The 18,782-nt window shown below is 58.0% G+C and overlaps 5 protein-coding genes across 5 annotated transcripts; 3 read left to right on the top strand and 2 right to left on the bottom strand.

The window, feature by feature from the left end:
* Positions 1-157: 157 nt before the first annotated feature.
* P884DRAFT_278693 (Sodium/hydrogen exchanger family-domain-containing protein) lies at positions 158-2,931 on the bottom strand (the record flags this gene model as incomplete). Its single annotated transcript, XM_069443217.1, has 5 exons — positions 158-1,729; positions 1,779-2,116; positions 2,183-2,699; positions 2,763-2,848; positions 2,907-2,931. 5 exons carry the CDS (start codon positions 2,929-2,931, stop codon positions 158-160), a joined length of 2,538 nt encoding a protein of 845 aa, XP_069296439.1.
* A 4,614-nt stretch (positions 2,932-7,545) lies between these two features.
* On the top strand, positions 7,546-8,832 carry P884DRAFT_261280 (uncharacterized protein). The gene has a single exon (XM_069441542.1). The coding sequence runs from the start codon at positions 7,637-7,639 to the stop codon at positions 8,336-8,338; it is 702 nt and encodes a 233-aa protein (XP_069296438.1). The 5' UTR covers positions 7,546-7,636; the 3' UTR covers positions 8,339-8,832.
* A 618-nt stretch (positions 8,833-9,450) lies between these two features.
* Positions 9,451-10,759, top strand: P884DRAFT_278692 (cell differentiation family, Rcd1-like-domain-containing protein; the record flags this gene model as incomplete). The annotated part of the gene is made up of 4 exons (XM_069443216.1): positions 9,451-9,808; positions 9,887-10,042; positions 10,137-10,512; positions 10,579-10,759. 4 exons carry the CDS (start codon positions 9,451-9,453, stop codon positions 10,757-10,759), a joined length of 1,071 nt encoding a protein of 356 aa, XP_069296437.1.
* A 2,464-nt stretch (positions 10,760-13,223) lies between these two features.
* On the top strand, positions 13,224-15,616 carry P884DRAFT_300927 (Neutral/alkaline nonlysosomal ceramidase; the record flags this gene model as incomplete). Its single annotated transcript, XM_069444816.1, has 3 exons — positions 13,224-13,862; positions 13,920-14,450; positions 14,501-15,616. The coding sequence occupies 3 exons, from the start codon at positions 13,224-13,226 to the stop codon at positions 15,614-15,616; spliced, it is 2,286 nt and encodes a 761-aa protein (XP_069296436.1).
* Positions 15,617-15,923: 307 nt separating this feature from the next.
* Positions 15,924-17,758, bottom strand: P884DRAFT_270855 (carbohydrate esterase family 9 protein; the record flags this gene model as incomplete). Its single annotated transcript, XM_069442387.1, has 3 exons — positions 15,924-16,182; positions 16,394-17,289; positions 17,375-17,758. The coding sequence occupies 3 exons, from the start codon at positions 17,756-17,758 to the stop codon at positions 15,924-15,926; spliced, it is 1,539 nt and encodes a 512-aa protein (XP_069296435.1).
* Positions 17,759-18,782: the final 1,024 nt, after the last annotated feature.

Raw genomic sequence — 18,782 nt, 5'->3', positions numbered from 1 at the left:
GGAACCGAGCATACCCAGCAACCAATTGAATACCCTATTGAAAGGTAAGAAAAAAGGGGCGGGAGGAAAAAGAAAGGTGTGAATGAAGAGAGGGAAGAACCTTACCCTAAGCCATTTATTTAAGCCAAACCAAGGTAAACAAACCCAGCACACATTCCTAAGCGTAAACAGCATCCAAACCCCTCCCCCCAGCCTGCACAACCAATATACTTGCCTTCACCCCAGTCGTGACTAGTTTCTCCGCAACAGCACCCACCGTCCTCCTCAGATCCGTGCTTCCACCGCCATCACCACCGCCAGCACCAGCACCAGCGCCGGCGGGACCACCGCCACCAACCGCACCACTCCCACCTGCGGCACTTCCACTTGTACCCTGCACATCCGCGAAGCCCGGAACGGCATCACCAAACCGGCTAATCCGCCTGCCCAAGACGACCACGTCGCCCGCGTTTTTGGGTGTCTGCCCTACAGTTCTTTGGGCCAGCAATAAGATCTCGGTGAGCGCCGTGGGGACTGCGGCAGATGGGCTGATGTCGAGCTCGCTGAAGACGACGCGCGAGGCGAGGTCAGCAGGAAGTGAGTCTCGCATGGTGGAGAAGAAGGCGGCATCTACTTGTTCTTGGTGGGCGAGTGCGGACTGCGCGTTGGGAGGGTGCGTCGTGGTGGTGGTGGTGGCTGCTGCTGAGGCTGTTGAGGTTTCGGCTGGAGCCGAGGTCGGCCAGTTCACACGCACGATGGAGGCTGTGACGTGCTTGTTTAGAGCGAGCTGCAGAACGATTCGAATGGCAACGCGGTCGTCGGGTCCACCGAAGAAGGGAAGGAAGATATGGTGGGACTTGTTGGCCACGGGGAGGGCGGCAAGCTCGGTGCGGAAGCTGCGGATGGAGAGAGCGCTCTTCGAGCGGGAGAGGCCCGGGCGGTCGACGGATTTGGTGATACCGCCAAAGCCGTTATCAATGAAGATGCCCGCGTTGCAGGTATGTGCGGCTTGCTGCAGCGTTTGGCTGATAAACTCAAGATTGGCGTTTGGCCGGAAACGTTCGCTTCCGCTCATGCTGACTGGGAGGGACATGTCGTCGGATACGCTTCCGTATTCGCCCCAGGGAATCAGTGCAAAGTCCGATGAGACCTCCGAGGCTCGGTGCATGAGGGTCTCGGCGTATGCGTCGGTTGGGACGACTGCGACACGGCCAGAAACAGCAACATCGTGGAGCTGGGAGAAGGCCACGAAAGCATTGACGACGGGGTCTTGAAGAGAATAAAAGTCTTCCCCCTCAGTCAGATGCATGACCGACGACGTACGGTTGGAGAGTTCAACGACGCGCAGGCCGTGAACCTCAAGCGGCTTCTTCTTGACCCGGACCACCTCGCTTTGTGACGCAGATTCTTTCGCATCTGATTGGGCGGGCACGGGCGCGGAGACGCTCTCGGGGCTGAGAAGGGCGATGAATGTGAACAAACTCGGGAGACTGTCGAGACGGAGGTGCACCATGAGGCGACGAATTTGCGATTCGACGGGCTTCTCGTGGTGCTGGTCAGAGTCAGAAGAGCTGATGGGGTTCCCGTCCCAGTCGATCTCCCCTCTCCGCCATTTATCGACTTTCTTTTGGTACCATGGCGGATACAAGGCCTTGGTAAGGGGCGTAGTTGCCACAGTTGTCACCAAGGCCATGACAACAAACATGGTGAAGGTGGTTTCTGACAGGATACCCGCTTGGAGACCAATGTTCTACTGTCGTCAGCAGGGTGGTCTCGGGGGCTGAATGCAACGGACGTACCAGAACAATGAGCTCGACCAGACCCTTGCAACTCATCAAACAGCCGATTGTCAGACTCTCGCGCCAGAGGAGCTTATTAGCCCTGGCCGCGAGCGTGCCGCCGGCAATCTTGCCGACAAAGGCGCACACGGTGATGCCGACGACATATGCCCAGGTGATGCCGTCATTCAAAAGACCCAGGTTCGTGTTTAAACCCGAGAGGGCAAAATACAGGGGCAAGAACAGAACCGATATCAGGTCTTCGATCTTCTCGGTCAGCTTGATGGCAAAGCCGCCGTCGTGCGGGCAAATCAGGCCGATCAGAAATGCGCCAAAGATGGGATGAACACCGATAATACCTGAGAGGGCGGCGGTCAGTAACCGAGTCGCATGACCTTGATTCTGGCGGGCGAATTCCATCTCACCAGTAAACCAAGCCGAGACGAGTATCATGAGCATGGTCAAGGCGACCATGCCCTGAGTAGGACCGTTCTGCAGGCTTCCCGTCCGTCTCAAGACCCACATAAAAGGGGGTCGGACGAGGAACACCAGGAGCAGAGTCCAGCCGATGCAGCATAACAACGCCCAGAGAGCAGCGAGGCCGTTGCTGTTGTTGACCAACGCAACGCACAGGGCGAGGAGGATCCAGCCGGTCACATCGTTGCCGATGCCGGCAGCTAATACCGTAACACCCACATCGCAACGAAGCAGATTCAGTTCGCTGAGAATGCGGCAAAGGACGGGGAAGGCGGTGATGGCGAGAGCGGTACCGACGAAGAGGCCGAAAGTCCCGAAGCCTACAGGATGCTCGGTATTGCCGGGTTGGAACTGGTGGAAGATGCCATAGGCTATGGCGAAGCCCAGGCCAAAGGGTAGGACCATACCGGCCAGACCAACGCTCAGGGCAGCTTTCCAATTATGGGTGAACAGACGGATATCCACCTGGGGCATTGAGAGTCAATTGATTGCAACCCATAGCCATGCGCGGCCGGGCAGCCCACCTACCTCTAGGGCAACCAGGAAGAGGAAGACCAGCAGACCCAAGTTGGCCACATTGTTGAAGACGGGTAAGGACGCGTCGGGAAAGATGGCTATGGCGGGTCAGCGGCCGGGGCACACATACCACACCGAACAAGGAGCCAGACGTACCGGCTTTGAATCCCGGAATTCGCATCATCACCGAGGGACCCAGCAAGATGCCGCCGAGAACCTCGGCGATGACACGGGGCTGGTTCAGCAGCCGAAGAGGGTCTTTGGCAGCAAGTTAGACGAACGTTCAGCTGGTCGGACTCCAGGATTGGGCAGCTCACAATGCAACAGTTGGCAGAAGATGATGACAATGGTGGCCTGTGTGATGAAATTCTATTGTTAGTACATACATTGCCTCGCCGGTATAGCGGAGCCGGGCCGGCTGGGACCGGGCCACGCCCGCGGCGGTGGAAACGAAACGCACAGATCCCTGTACCAACCAATGCCCTGGGAGTCCGGAGAAAGGGGAAGAAAGGGGAACTCGAAAGGAAAAAAAAAGAGGGTGTTAAGAGGCATCCAGGTTGGGTTGTTTGTTACTTGCCTGAATGATGAAGAGGGTGATAGGGTTCGAGGGGGAGTAGGCGATCGGGTTGACGCCCTCGAGTACGCCGGCTTGGGGAGGCGGCCCCGTCGAATTGGTTGCACCAACACCGCCGGCCATCGAGTCGGTCCTCTCTAGTTGGCTGTTGGTTCGGTAATCGAAAATGGGACAGTTTGGGGAGCTAGGATTCGAAGATAAGAAGAGGTCAGGCCGGGCCAACAATACCGCCCTGTGATGAGCGCCAGGTCTTCTAAAGAGGTCTGCGACTCTTTGGGTTCGACTCGATGCTCATCCAAACTGGGCAATCGCTGGAAACAGATACGACGACATACGAGTAGTGAGGGCGAGCGAGGTTCGCGTTAGAAAGGCACTGGGTGCTTGGCGATTTGGTATCCCACTCCGCGACTTTTCACGTCGTCGATGCATAGATGCCACACGTGATGATGGATGGTGCTCTGGGGTTATGTTATTGATGAGGGGTCGCCCAAGATATTGGCGGTCTGTAGACATGTATGTACATAGAACGCTGCTCGTGCAGGACTCGCTCGAAGTAGTTAGGCTGTCATGACGCGACCACGGGTCCCTTGACACTACCAAACGCTGCGTTTTGCTGGGGCGGCGCGGCGAGCCGAGGAAGGATTGAAGGAGCGTCACTTCCTATGGTGGCGGGCTAGTAAAGCCCGAGTTGGTTGGCGTGCTGCCTGAAGTACCCACCTACCTAAGGTACCTACCCACCTACTCATTCTACTCTTCTTACCTGCCAATCGCTGGGTCATGGAAAGCTCTCGGCGTCCAGCTGACCGGTCCGCCCAGGCGCGCATTCCAAGTCTTAAGTGGCTCCTCAGAAGGTAATGATGTAAAATCATTCTCGACGCTTCTCGAGAAAGAGAACGGTGTCCTTCGTTTGCAAGGACAGCAGGTATTCTATAATCTTCGCGATTTTGCTCGTTTCAAATGCAAACCGCCGTTTCAGGGTCATTGGGTGGAGATTAATCAGTACACAGCGGATTACTGAAAACCGTAATGCGCTCGTTTAAACACGGAAGGTGCAGTACCTGGATAGAAGACGGACGTACAGAATACGGATCCGTACATACATACATACACAGTACTGTCAGACGCGCAGTACAGGAATTGCACCTTGAGGTACTGAGGTACTCTAACTATACGGTAGTGTGCAGATTATGTATGGTATGTTCTCCGCACTGTACACTATGCGCCTGATTTGTTGGAGATTCCTAACGTTATTGCCGTCCCAGGCTACCTGGATCTCCCCTGCGCTCCTTTAACCTCGGAAGGTTCGCTAACAATCTACACCATTCTCGTCGCCTCCCTTGGGCGCAATTCTTCGGCCACGGCGCATCCCACTTCCTGATTCCGTAGGCGGCCAGCAACAAACTAATTACCTGCTTGGTAGCTTTCGGGTCTCGAGTCGTGTGTGCACTGGCCAAGTCGGTGTCATCGAGATGACCGGTGACAACAGCGAATGGCAACCTGTGACCCGCTCTGGCCAACAAGCAGACACTGGGGATGGCGAAGCTCGTTATGCCCCGAACGGAAAACATTCGAAACGTCCCAGCCTAGACCAAGCGCTATGTCAATTGCTCCCCTCGCTGACTTCCAGTGTTGTACAGGAGCAACATCGAAGGCCCCGCCGGCGCGGCGCAGCGCAACTCGATTCTCGCTGTTGGCCCGGTGCCTGGCCGTGACACTCGACACCCGGACCACACGGTGAATCCCTAGACGCAGGCGAGAGCTTTCAGACTGGCTTCTAGAACGCCGGTCGTCACTCCCGCAATGATGCTTTCCGATCTCTCAAGGCCGGGCAAGAAGACGTGGGCTGCCCATATTGGCCGGCTGGTCACCCTTCGAAGTTACGGCCCGGGTCTGCGCGTTGGCCTGTTAACTCAGCGTGGTGAAACGCCCACTCTGCTCACAACTTCTAGTTCCCATATGGATGCAGTCATACTCGTAGTCTTGAAGCGGCCGCAACTCGGGTCTGATGGGCTTCAAAACCAAACCCGCCGTCTCATGAGGTTGCGTGGAGCGTGTTGGGCGGGGGAGGAAGGGCAGCCACGGTGTGTCCAGGCTGGTTTAAGGCGGCATACGGTCCTCCCTCTTGTTGTCCAGGGGTCCTCGCGTTCGTCTTGTGGTCTATCAATGTCATTTTTTCCTTCCCTTTCTCTTCAAGAATGACCACCAGTTCTTTCTCGTCAGTCGATTGATTTGTTTTCCAAGCGTGGTTGACAGACACTTGATGTCTCCAGAACCAAGCTTGGGTTGACACGTCCTTACTCGCACATAGACACAAACACGCACACATCTCCCTCTTCATCGTCCAAGATGCGTGGCTTCTCTATCTTGCCGTCCCCGTTGATGGCTTTGCTTGTCGCTTCTCTGCTTTCCAGTAATGTTGAAGCCGGGTTCTGGCCCAAGAAGTCGATGACGGGTTCTCTTGCTGGCACACAATCAAGATCCGTCAATTCTGCTCGACACTCTCGACCCGTTCGGCGCACGTATAGCGCGCCCAATGATATGAGCTTGAAGGTTGGCTCGACAACCATCGATACACCCGGCACCTGGTGTACTTGGGACGGTATGAGCGACGTGCAATCGCAGTCGATGAAATCCGGCTAATCGGTGGCAGACCTCTCCTCAGAACCCATCGTCATATTCCCCCAGGCACAAGGAAACATGACATATGTGGCCCTGGGTATGCAGCTATCCATAAACCTCACCTCGCTCGACCCCCTCGAAATCTTAGCATCGTCCAGAATCTATCTCTCTTACATCCAGTCGGGCCTACAGCGAAGATCTCAAGACAATCCAACCTTGATCTCCGACATCAACCCGCTGGTGCCTTTCCAATTATCAGGTCAAAACATTAACCAACCGGTGTTGCTCGTCACGCTTCTCTACATCCAGCCGCATCCCATGGTGATCGAAGACAAATATTCGCTAGCATTCAGCGGCATGCAGACGGATTCCTCTAAGCGGCGGAACTTCGACTTTGAGGAATTTCTCGTCAGCGCAGCGATCACAAAGCTACAGGCCAGCACGTGGGTAGTCATCAACGGCACGAATAACGGAGTAGATTCTGGAGCGGCTGGAGGAGTTGGAGGAGGAAGCGGAGGCATGACCCCAACGCCAGGCTCCACGCCTCTGCCTGGATATGGCAGCCCTGGCGGCCAGCTTGTCACAACAATCGTCACCACCGACGCGAACGGCGCACCGGTGACGATGATCTCCACTACCGCATACGGCCCAGGCGCCGGAGGCGGAGGCGGAGCGGGAGCTGTCACCACGATCAGCATAACCGACGCCAACGGCGAGCCGCTTCTGATTACGTCCACGATGCCAACAGATGCACCAGGATCTGGCGGCTCCGGAGACGGCGGCAGTGGTGGAGCCGTAACAACAATCTCTACGACCGACGCTGAGGGAAACGCCATCCTCATGACATCGACCCTCCCGGCCGGCGGGGCCGTAACGACTATTTCTACGACCGATTCTGCCGGCAACCCCGTGCTCATGACATCGACTCTCTCGGCCGACGGAGACGGCGGAGCTGGCGGAGCCGCCGGTACACCCACAGTTATATCCACCAGCGACGCCAACGGCAATCCAGTCCTGATCACCTCCACCCCACCACCGGGCTCCGGCTCCGGAGGAAGCGGAGGCGGGGAAGGAGCCGGAGCCGTAACGACAATCTCGACAACCGACTCAGCCGGAAACCCCGTCCTCGTGACATCCACCCTCCCAGGCGGCGCCGGCGGCGCGGCAGGCACCCCTACGGTCATCACCACCACCGACTCCAACGGCACCCCCGTTCTCCTCAGCACCACCCTCGCGCCCGGCGTGCTCCCGCCCCCCGGCGTGGCGGGCGGGACCGCGGGCGCCGGCGGCAAGAACGACACGCTCTGGAAGCCGGTCACGACCGTCATCGACGAGGTCACAGTCACCTTGTCCGAGGACTTGGGCGTGTATACGTCTACCATCACCTTCATGTCCACCATCATGGTGCCGACGGAGGGATGCGATGTCGGTGGCGCAACCGTTACGGTCACCGTCAACGAGGCGGGCGAGCCGGTGGGGACGTCGCTGCCGGGTAATGGTGATGGGTCTGGAGGAGGAGGAGGAGGAGGAGGAGGAGGATCAGGGAGTAGTAGTAGTGGCGGTGGCGGTGGTGGCATAGGAGAGGAAAGCGGGACACCAACCGGCACTGCCGCTGGCCAGACTTCAACCCCAGGTCCCGGAGGTTCACAGGGCGGCGGCTCCGAGGGTGGCGGGTCCACAGGCGGCTCAAACAATGGTAGCGATTCGGATGGGAGCTCCAGTGGAAGCTCAGATGGAACCTCTGACGGAAGCTCTGATGGGAGTTCCGGTGGAAGTTCAGATGGAAGCTCCGGCGGAGAAGGGAGTGACGGCTCCGGTGAAGGTGGCTGTTCCATCTGCGGCGGCACTGGTTCCCAATCCGGAAGCCCTAATAGCACACCAGCACCATCACCGGGCAGCAGCAGTGGTGGCGGTTCCGGCGGTGACGATAGCGCACCAGCCCCGACCTCAACAAGCGGAAGCCCTTGCAACGTCTGTGGCGGTGATGGCAGTTCCGGCAGTGAAGAGGGCACGCCTACCTCAACCGCAGGCGACAGCCCCTCACCAGTCCCAACCTCGACGACAAGCGGAAGCCCTTGCCACGTTTGCGACGACGGTGGCTCAAGTGAGAGTGCTTCTCAAACCGGGGACGCCGTTGGCACGCCTACATCGACCCCGGGCGATGGCTCGAATGACGGCTCCAACGGCGCTGGTAGCTCCGGCGGCTCCAACGACGGGAGTGGTGGCGACAGCTCACAGACTGGAGGCTCAGACATGTCGGCACCAACCCCAACAGCAGGCGAAAGCAGCCCATGCCACGTTTGCGGCAGCGACGGCAGCGACGGCAGCGCTAGCAGTGGTAGCAGTGGTAACAGCGATTCAACCGGGCCCATCACTCCGGGCACACCAAGCATAACCGGACCGGGCAGGCCTATCGAGACCCTCACCAAGCTGACGGTGGTCTACCCTATCCCGTGCCCGTGCGATAAGAACGGCACGACGACCCCTGCCGGCACCGGTGTACTTCCCGGGTCCACCGCCGGAACGCAGGCTGTCGTGATCGGCGGAGCGATCAAGGACGCGCCGCCGGGTGTGATAACAGCACTTGTACTTGGTGGCATCGCACTGATTTTCTTTGTTTTCTTGTGATAGACAAAAATTGGGACCCGGGAATAATAGATGGCAAAGCAGGATCAGGATATCCTTTGGGTTGAAACGGGTATGGTTAGGCGCGGCGCTCTGTTTCTGTTCGCATTACTCCGTAATTATTCTTCTTCAGCCGAGCTCGGCTGTTGCAGCTTCGGCTTGCTGTTTTCTATGTAGTTTTAGAACTGTGCATGTCTTTCCCAGAGGAATATTTTTTGGTTCGGAAGCGTATGCAGGCACTCACGATGAATGTTTTAGCATTGGGCAAGTGCATCTCATCCACACTCGTAAAGAACTACATACATAGTACAGCCGTGCTTCGTAAACCGTTCCAATGTTTCCATGCTCTCGTCATCGAACTCTGATTGGCTAATCTTCGGCCAGGCATGCCAGGGCGAGTTGGGCTCCAGGCCCGACCCCACCGCTGGCCTGTGCACTTGCCGCCAATAGTTACGTGTGCGGATTAGAATGCCGCCCCATTCGACTGCGGCTCTGTGTGTGGCCCTGTGGCTCATCTTGCCGGCCTTCGACGATCCAAGCATCAGACTTCACACCACCTCCCCCACTTCCGACTTTGAGTTCAAGGTGCCAGGCACACACGCAACGTGCGGCAATCGGGTCGCCTCTTCAACGAGACCGGCAGCCAGCAACAACATCCGCTCATGACGCACAGCCCTACCCTGTCGCATTCTCTCTTCCGGCGTGACCGATAACCAACATCGACTCCCCGATCCGACACCAGACACCCGACGAGCCCTACTCGACCCCGCGCCCGCGCCCGCGCCCACGCCCGCGCTGCCATTCCGGTCTTTATCCAAACCTTTTCGTTCCCCGTCCCGAACTCTAGCGGACAACAACAACCCTACACGGCCAACAGCCAAGATGATGCCCAATCCCCACGTCTATGGCCACCACCAATACCCCCAGGCCGCCGAGACTGCCTGGATGCATCAGCAGACGTCGCACCAGCATCACACCCAAGCCGCGGCCGCAGCGGCCAGTGTCGCCCAGCAGCAGCACTACAACCGCATTGCCGGTGCGCACAACGCCGCTGGAGTCTTGACTCAGGCCCATGCCGCGGACAACACCCTCGAGTCGACCGTGTCCGAGGACAACCGCCGAACACTGCAGTACATCGCCGACCTGCTAAACGAGAACACGCGCGAGGGCGCGCTCTTGGAGCTCAGCAAGAAGCGGGAGCAGGTTCCCGAGCTCGCCCTGATCCTGTGGCACTCGTTTGGTACGCCACGCCCGGGCTCTGCCATGCGGGCCTCCGGTCTTGCACGCACGACACGTGGGCTAACGCATGAGGATGCAGGTGTCATGACGTCGCTGTTGCAGGAGATTATCAGCGTCTATAACCTCCTGAGCCCGTCGCAGCTCACCGCGGCTGCCTCCAACAGGGTCTGCAATGCGCTAGCCCTTCTTCAGTGTGTCGCGTCGCACAACGAGACGCGCACCCTCTTCCTGACTGGTAAGAGAGAGAGTTTTTTTTGGCATCCTAACCCCCGGGGGGGGGGGAAACGTCATGAGCCCGTTACGGCCCTCGATAGGCTAACACGCTGCAGCGCACATTCCGCTTTATTTATACCCTTTTCTCAACACGACGTCCAAGTCGCGGCCGTTTGAGTACCTCCGGCTGACATCCCTCGGCGTAATCGGCGCCTTGGTCAAGAACGACTCGTCCGAGGTGATCAACTTTCTTCTGACCACCGAGATCATTCCGCTCTGCCTTCGCATCATGGAGACCGGCTCCGAGCTCAGCAAGACGGTCGCCATCTTCATTGTTCAAAAGATCCTCCTCGACGACAACGGTCTGAACTACATCTGCGCCACCTACGAGCGCTTCTATGCTGTGGGTACGGTTCTCAGCAATATGGTTGCTCAGCTGGTGGAGCAACAGACCGCGAGGCTGCTGAAGCACGTAGTTAGGTGCTTTTTGAGGTAAACCGCCCGGCAGTTCCCCCCAGGCTCCCGCGCCCGACTGACTGATCCCCCCCCCCTGTACAGGCTTAGCGATAACGCCCGGGCGCGCGAAGCTCTCCGGCAGTGTCTTCCTCAGCCGCTCCGCGATCAGACCTTCTCCGCCGTTCTGCGCGACGACGCCGCCACCAAACGCTGCCTAGCCCAGCTGTTGATCAACCTGTCGGACAACACGATGGAGCCCACCGTTGGCCAGCTTGGACTCTAGGGCATCAGACCAAGGAGGCTACGGCGGAAGTCCGCTCTCGCGGATTCACCACCCCACAGTCCGGGATTCAACCGCTACCTGGGCGATCGCCTTCGGTAGCAGGCGCAAGGTCCCGGTTTCACTAGGGATAGCAGCCACCATGGGACTGGTGGCCGGCCACGACCGCTGCACCCCTCCCATTCTTGATCTCTCATTGCTGGACTAAGCAGGAGGACCGCGATATGTCAGACAAGGGTCGGACGGACGGACAGGCGGGCAGGCAGTGGGTGCTTGTGGCGGGAAAACTAAGGTGTCGTGCTGGGAAGAAACGCTGGTTTCTTTTTCTTTTTGGAAGCGGGGTGGGAAAAAAAAAGCCTTGTCATGTTTATGAAGGAAGGAAATATCCACATTGCAAAGCGGCTGGGGGGCAGAAAGGGTTGGGAGAGGTTTACAGGCGTTTACTGGCAGGCATTTTTTTTTTTGTTTCCGGTTTTGTTTCTCCTCTACCCGTTTCATCTCGCATCATTATCCTGCACCTTCTACATACCATCTTTGGCCTCTCCTTCCCTTTCCCTGTCTCTCCGGTTTTGCTCGGGCTTCGGAGTTTCTTCCTTCTCGGTCGTTCTGAGAGGAGTTGCGGTGGTTTTGTCACTTGGAGGCATGGACTTGCATAGCAAAAGGATGGGTCGGTCGTCTTTGACATTGTGGCTTTAGCTTTATGTTTGGGCACACTATAGAGCGCACGCAAAAAGCGAAAGCCAGCGTCATTTCCTTTAATCATTTTGTTTCTGTCGAAAAGGGGAGGTTAGTGGCGATTGTCAGTAATTAGTGTACGATTCAATGTAGGTAGTAACCCAGCATGGTAGAATGGCGTCAGCGTGCCTTACACAGTGAAGTGAAGACGAGCCCAAGACGACTCGAATATCTACGTGAGAGTTGAGGCACGATCCAATGGCCCGGGAGTAATTATACTCTGTTTCTGCCACCGCCAATGCACAGTAGAACGTCATCGATAGGACCACTCTATCATCTTTGTTCAAGCACAATCTGAAACCGCAAGCACTCTCTCATGCAGCTCGATGCCGTCTTGATCTCAAGCCGCACTAGAACATCTAGTTAGGCCACATTGCATGATCTGAAGTGAGAGACATTGCCCGGCATTGATTTCTGCTACTTATGCTCCCCTTGTTCGTCACTCTGCTCACTCAGACATCTAACGGCGGGCACGAGGTACCCTCTCTCGTGTTCCTCGGACGGCAGCACGGATAGGTGTTGGATGACATGCAGTGACAGTCAAATGTCTTTATGCTGGCAATCATCTGATTCATTATTGCTGCACCGTCTCAGCTTGGTTTGAACCCCAACTCTGGATGTTTTGTTCGTGGCATCGCCCCAAACCGGCCGCGATAACGGCCCAGAACTGCTTCGCTGCTCCCAAGGTTGCGGTCTCGAACCAGCGAGAGAAAAGCCATCGGTAAAAAGCGAGCTCAACCTACGTATGGTTCTGTCGCTTCCGCAGGTCTGCTGGCCCTCCCTTTGCATCTAATTAGATGTACAAATGTCCGAAGTGGTTTGCTTTTACAGGTTACATGCGTATGTAATGTCACCCCTCCCCGCCCCCTCGCCCTCGCCCCTCGGCCGGGCTCTCAATTACGGATGTGTGGCTTCCTTCGCTTCGGAGCAAAGTCACATCGAGATTGAATGCGATTCGCTCGGACGGTCCAATAATGATCGTCCTGAGGTAACGTTAGCCATTTCCAGCAGCGTACGGGAAACATCTGGTGATAACTCCATGCACAACAGAGAATGGCTGCAAACCACCTTCCATCGAATCAACAATCGACCGCCGTTTGGTCTCGCTAGGGAAAGATCCGAGGCTTAGTGGGTGTGTCGAGCAGCCTGCGCCGGGGTGGCTGCCACTCGGAGCGAACGACATCCGGCTCCAGCAGCGGGAGGGCTAGGTTGCAACGGCTTGGCGGCTCCATGACCAAGGGTACCTCCCATGCTATCAGTAGTTGCCCACACGACACGGCAAGCGCCAGTTGCCATTCCAAAGATGGAAAGGCAAGCCCTGGCACGTACGACCCTCTGCTGAGGTCCGGTGGCCTGGCGGGCCTGGCGGGCCTGGCGGGTTACATGCGCGACGTCATAAGGGGAAGGCTGCCCCGATCGCCTTGACATGCTCTTGCCCGTTTCGATAGTTATTGCCTATCTGTTCCCGCGTCGCTTCTGCTGCCAGTGCACTTTGCACGGCGCTCATCAAGGGGGGGGGACTCTTACCCAGTTGCCAGGTTCGGCATCGGGTTGCGGGGAATCCCTGCCCCCAACTCCAACAATGCCGGACCGCAACCAGTGACACAGTGATATTTTGATAATGGAAAGAGGTGGATGAGGGTGGGAATGTATAAGTGGTCCTGAACCGAGCCAGTCGCACGCTCGCGAGTCCTGCTCTTGATTCCCATCGCCGGGAGAGAGACAGCACATGATGCCGTTTCAGCACCATCGCCGCGGGGCGCCGGCTCCCAACAGAGCCCTGGCTGCCACCATCTCCACCGTGACTATCTTGCTGCTCGCGCTCTTCGCCTCAGTCCTGCTCATCTCGGCCCAGGGCGAGGAGAAGTTGGCTTCCAGGTTCCAGCACCATGATGACGCAGATAATCCGTTCCTCTCGCACCCCAGGGCAGCGAAAGCCGGCGACAAGTATCTCATCGGGGTGGGCAAGGCCGACATCACCGGTCCGGTGGTCGAGATCAACTTTGCAGGGTACGCGAACATGGAACAGGTCGGGACTGGCTTGAGGCAGCGCATCTACGCCCGCTCCTTCATCATCGGCGAGGTGGGGACCAACAACCGGTTTGTCTACGTCGTTCTCGACACCCAGTCCGGTGACACCGCAGTCCGCAATGGTGTTCTCGAAGGCCTCGCAGCCCTGGGCCCGGAGTACTCGGTGTATGGGCGGTCCAACGTGGCGATAACGGGCACGCACTCTCACAGCGGGCCGGGAGGCTGGTTCAACTACCTCCTGCCGCAGGTTACGAGTCTCGGGTTCGATCGCCAGGGCTACCAAGCCATTGTGGACGGCACCGTGCTATCGATCAAGCGAGCGCACGAGTCGCTCCAGGAGGTATGGTCTCCTGTGGTTCGCCTGCCGAGGTTGCATCGCGCGTGCTGACTGCCTCAGGGGTACCTCGACTTTGGAACCACCACCATCTCCGACGCCAACATCAACAGGAGCCTATACGCGTATCTGGCTAACCCCGAGTCAGAAAGGGCCCAGTACACCGACGATGTCGACAAGACATTGACGTTGCTGCGGTTCAGGAGAGCGTCCGACGGGAAGAGCATTGGCGTTCTGACCTGGTTTGCGGTCCACGCGACGTCAATGCTGGGCAACAACACTCACGTCTCTGGAGACAACAAGGGCCTCGCGGCCTATCTCTTTGAGCAGTCAGTAAAGGGAACCGACCAGGCTGCCGACGGATTCGTTGCTGGTTTCTCTCAGGCCAATGTCGGAGATACGAGCCCAAATGTCCTTGGTGCGTGGTGTGATGACGGCTCTGGAAGCATGTGCGACTTCAAAACCAGCACCTGTGCCGACGGCAAGTCCCAGTCGTGCCACGGCAGAGGGCCCTTGTTCCAGAAGCTCGACCTGGGCGTCTCTAGCTGCTACGAGATCTCCCGGAGACAGTTTTCAGGAGCCAAGGCGCTCTATGTAAGTGTGCTTCGAGTGCAGCAACAGACTTGGCGTTCTAACAGTACCAGGACTCGTTCGACTCCAAGTCGACACCGGTTGTGGGCTCGACTGTCAGATCATTCCACTACTTCCAAGACATGCAGTACTACACGTTCCCCTTGGACAACGGCACCGTGGTGCAGACCTGTCCCGCTGCTCTCGGGTACTCATTCGCCGCGGGGACGTCAGACTGGCCCGGGGCATTTGATTTCACCCAGGGCGACTCAGGCTCGCCCAACAACCCTCTCTGGCAGGTTGTGTCGGGACTTCTCCGGGCCCCCAGCGCTAAGCAGAAGGAATGCCAAGGTCCGAAGCCTGTCCTTCTGGATGTCGGAGAGATGAACACCCCTTACGCGTGGAGCCCGAATATCGTTGACGTTCAAACCCTCCGAGTGGGTCAGTTTATCATAATCGTCTCTCCGTCTGAGGCGACCACGATGGCTGGTCGCCGCTGGCGCAACGCCGTGAAGGAGGCTGCGTCAGAGTACTCCATAACCGGCGACAGCGAGCCCTTCGTCGTCCTCGGTGGCCCAGCCAACTCGTATTCCCACTACGTTACTACCCCCGAAGAGTACGCAGTGCAGCGGTACGAAGGCGCAAGTACCCTTTACGGCCAGTGGGAGCTGCCTGCCTACATCAACCTAACCCTCCGCGCCCTGCCTTACCTGGCCCCCACAGCAAAGGATAGTCCGCCGCCCGGCCCCACGCCGCCAGACAACCGTGAAAAGAGCCTCAGCTTTATCACGGGTGTCGTCCAGGATGGCACGCCTCCCGGGAAGAGCTTTGGCGCGGTCATCAAGCAGCCCCCAAGCTCGTCAGCGCGCGGTGCTGTCATCAGCGCGACCTTCCAGGGTGCCAACCCGCGAAACAATCTGCGCCTCGAGGGCACCTTTGCCGCCGTGGAGAAGCTTGGGGACGATGGAGAGACGTGGGCGCAAGTGTTGAGCGACTACGACTGGCGGTTGGTGTACACCTGGAAGCGCACCAACTTCATGCTGGGCTACAGTGAGGTGACGATAGACTGGGAGACCGAAGAGCAAGACGCACCGGGGACGTACCGGATCAAATATTATGGCGACTCGAAGCCGTTAATCGGGAGTATTAAGGCCTTTACTGGGACGAGCAACTCGTTTACGCTGACGTGAAAGCTACTCTGGCATTAGAGCAATAATGAAACTTCTAAGATATCTATTTGATGGTCCAAGTGAACTAACGCCGTAACCCTTTCTTTGCAGCCGGAAGAATTCAGTGCATGGTATCTATGCCTCAGTGCATCTTGCAGTGTAAACCTAATAAATGCGTTCACAAGAGATGTTTGACAGCCAGCCTACTATGTTTCCACTTTGAGAGATAAACCCAACCTGGCAACGAACGATCTGAACCCCCATGGGCTAACGTTGGCCAGCCTTTCAAGGCCATGAAATGGTCGCGGACCCCTTTTCACCAAACCGTTTAGCAGTCACGGCCGCGCTCAAAAATCCTAACACCAAACTTCCACACCTCGTCCACTACCAGTTCTCTCCTCCCGCCTTCGTCGTTGTTCTCCGACAAGACCACAAGGTCGGCATCCGCGCCGGCCTCGAGACATCCTTTGACCCCCTCCAGACCCAACATGGCGGCGGGGGTAGCCGTCACGGCCCTCAGAGCCTCGGGGACCGTGGCGCCCGTATAGTTGAGGAAGTTGGAGACGCACTCGACGAGGGTGATGGAACTGGTTCGGCCGAGTCAGTGTGTTGTCAAATTCGGTACATTTTTCAAAGGCGAGTGAGTGAGTGGATTGGGAACGAGGGAGAGCAAAGAAAAGGGGAAGGAACAGAAGCATCAGTCAAGGGGGAAAAACAAAGGACGGAAGGAAAAAGGAAGAACACAGGGAAAGGGAGACGGGGGCTTTTTTTTGTTTTTTTTTCTTCTTTTTTTCTTACCTCCCCGCAATCACGCCCCCCGTTCCCTCGAGCTCCAGCACGCTGCCCTTCTTGACGATGAAGTGCTCCCCCTCGCCGTTGGTCCAAGGGTACCTCCCGTCGGGCAGGCCGACCATGTGCATCGCGTCTGTGACCAGGACCAGGCCGGCCGGGTGGGCGTGCCACGCGATCTTGACCGTGGCCGGGTGCAGGTGGATGCCGTCGGCGATGAGGCCGAAGTAGGGCCGCTTTGGCGGCTGCTGCTTCTTCTGCTGCGCCTGCTCCTGCTCCTGCTGTCGCTCCTGCTGTCGCTGCTGCCACTGCGGTGATGGTGGCGGGGTTGTTGGTTGTTTTTGTTGTTTTTGTTGTTGTTGTCGTTGCGGCTCGGGGGCGCCGAGCACGCCAAAGATGCCCGGGTTGCGGTGGTGGAGCGGCCGCATCGCGTTGAACAGGTGGGTGATCATGGTCGCGCCGGCGGCCACGGCGGCCGAGGCCTGCTCGTACGTGGCTTCCGAGTGGCCGATCGAGACGACGATGCCGCGCGAGGTGAGGGCCGGGATGAGGCTCGTCATGGCCCCGAGCTCGGGGGCGGCGGTGATCATCTTGATGGGGATGGTGGTGCCCTCACTCCCGTGCTTCTCCTCCCCTTCCCCCTCCTCCTCCTCGGGGCCCGAGGTTGAGGAGGAGTCCGAGTCTTGCGAGGAGGCGGAGGGGGACGAGGAGGCGGATGGGGTGATGTTGGCGGCGCCGTACATATCCTCGAGGTCGGAAAGCGAGTTAGCGACGCGTAGGACGGAGGTGTTGTGCACCCCGTTCTTGGTTGGGTTCAGAAAGGGCCCTTCGACATGGGCACCCAGGGATTCGGCGCCGTCGTGGGCTCGGCGGGAGGAGCCTGACGGTCCGAGGTATGGGAGGACCTGAGGAGAAGAAGGAGAGTCAGGACGTTTGCGTGTGTCTACTACGCTTGGTTGGCGGGTGCAGGAACCGGGTTGAATCCCAAACCTTCTTGTAGAGCTCACTCGTCTGGCTCGTCACGGTCGGCACGTAGGAGGTGACTCCCGTCCGGGCCAACTTCTTGTTAAGGTCCCGCAGCTGCTTGCCGTACTGGGACATGTCATCGGTCATGGTGGAGAAATTGAAGCCGTAAGCTCCGTTCAGCTGGCACTCGATGAACCCGGGCGACACGATACGGCCGCCGAGGTCAACGACCTCGTCAGGCATGATGAGCTCATCGTAGAAGGCTGACTGGCTGCGGATGATCTTGCCCGTGGCCGAGCTGACCCAGATGTCGTCCCACACTAGCTGATCGCCGCGGACGAGGCGGCAGTTGGTCAGCTTGGTGATGCCGGTGTGGCGGGGTGACGCCGAGCGGAGAGCCGATGGCATTGTGCAAGAGTCTGTGTGCACTGGAACTCGGGCGATCTAGGGCAGGGAATGCTGTTGACGGCACTAGGTCACCGATCCGAGGGCTGTAGTCAGGATGTGGCAGGGCCTCAGGTTGCCCGGGGGTTTCGTTGTGGGCGCCATGACATTCCAGGATGAGAGAACGAGGGCGAGCCGATTGAAATATGACCTGCTTGAGACTGGTTGTTCCGACCCTGCGAGGAACTGCACCACCTTACACACTGCCCTACCTTGTCTGTACTGTACAATGGCAAAGAAGCATAATCGCACTTGCCCGATGGGTCCCGATGGGGTCCCATAGTGCCACCGGCCTCAGGCCGCCGTTACCGGGAGCGCGACTCGCCGCCCGGTGACACCGGTGCGCCTGGGACCAAAGAACGGGAACTAGCGTTCCGGCTTGCGTTATCTCACGCTTTGGCCCCGTGACATTTGGAGCAGGAACGGCGCCCCTGGCAATCAATCAAGGTCATCGGGCCTCTCTCCCACACTCCTCCCAATGAGAGAGAGCCAGTCCCAGTTCCTCAAAGACTCTCGTGGTCTCCGCTAGTCGCAGCATTCGCTGGGACGAGGTGCAGAGCGGGTCTTGGTTCTTTGAGCTGGCTCTTGAGACATGTTTCCCAATACAGGGCCCGTCGGATAACTGATGGTGTGACGGTTTGGCAGGTGGGTTACAGATTGCACTGTTGCACTGTGCGAACAGGAAGGGTGGCGTCGAGACGCAACCTGGAATGGAGGTGTTACCCAGTTCCAGGTTGCTTGCTCGAGGTCCTGTTGGAGAAGCACATTCCACCACTCCGGCCCGATGATGCGTGCTTATGGCGGCGGATGGTTGAGCGTCAAGATAGTGTTTGATGGAGCTTGGAGACTTGAACAGGCATGTAACGTTGCCCGATTGGAGCTCACTAACGTAACCCAAACGTTCCACCATCGTTCTTGCCAAGCGTCTTTGACAGCTCTGTGGCTAGCCTGCCTTGGCGGGGCCGGCCTCTCATTGGCCACTGAGGTA

The sequence above is a fragment of the Thermothelomyces heterothallicus genome, assembly GCF_042370625.1.
Source record: "Thermothelomyces heterothallicus CBS 202.75 unplaced genomic scaffold P884_scaffold_16, whole genome shotgun sequence".
Taxonomy (NCBI): Eukaryota; Fungi; Ascomycota; class Sordariomycetes; order Sordariales; family Chaetomiaceae; genus Thermothelomyces; species Thermothelomyces heterothallicus.
Note: the sequence above shows the minus strand (reverse complement) of the source record. Positions and strands in the feature narration are given on the sequence as shown.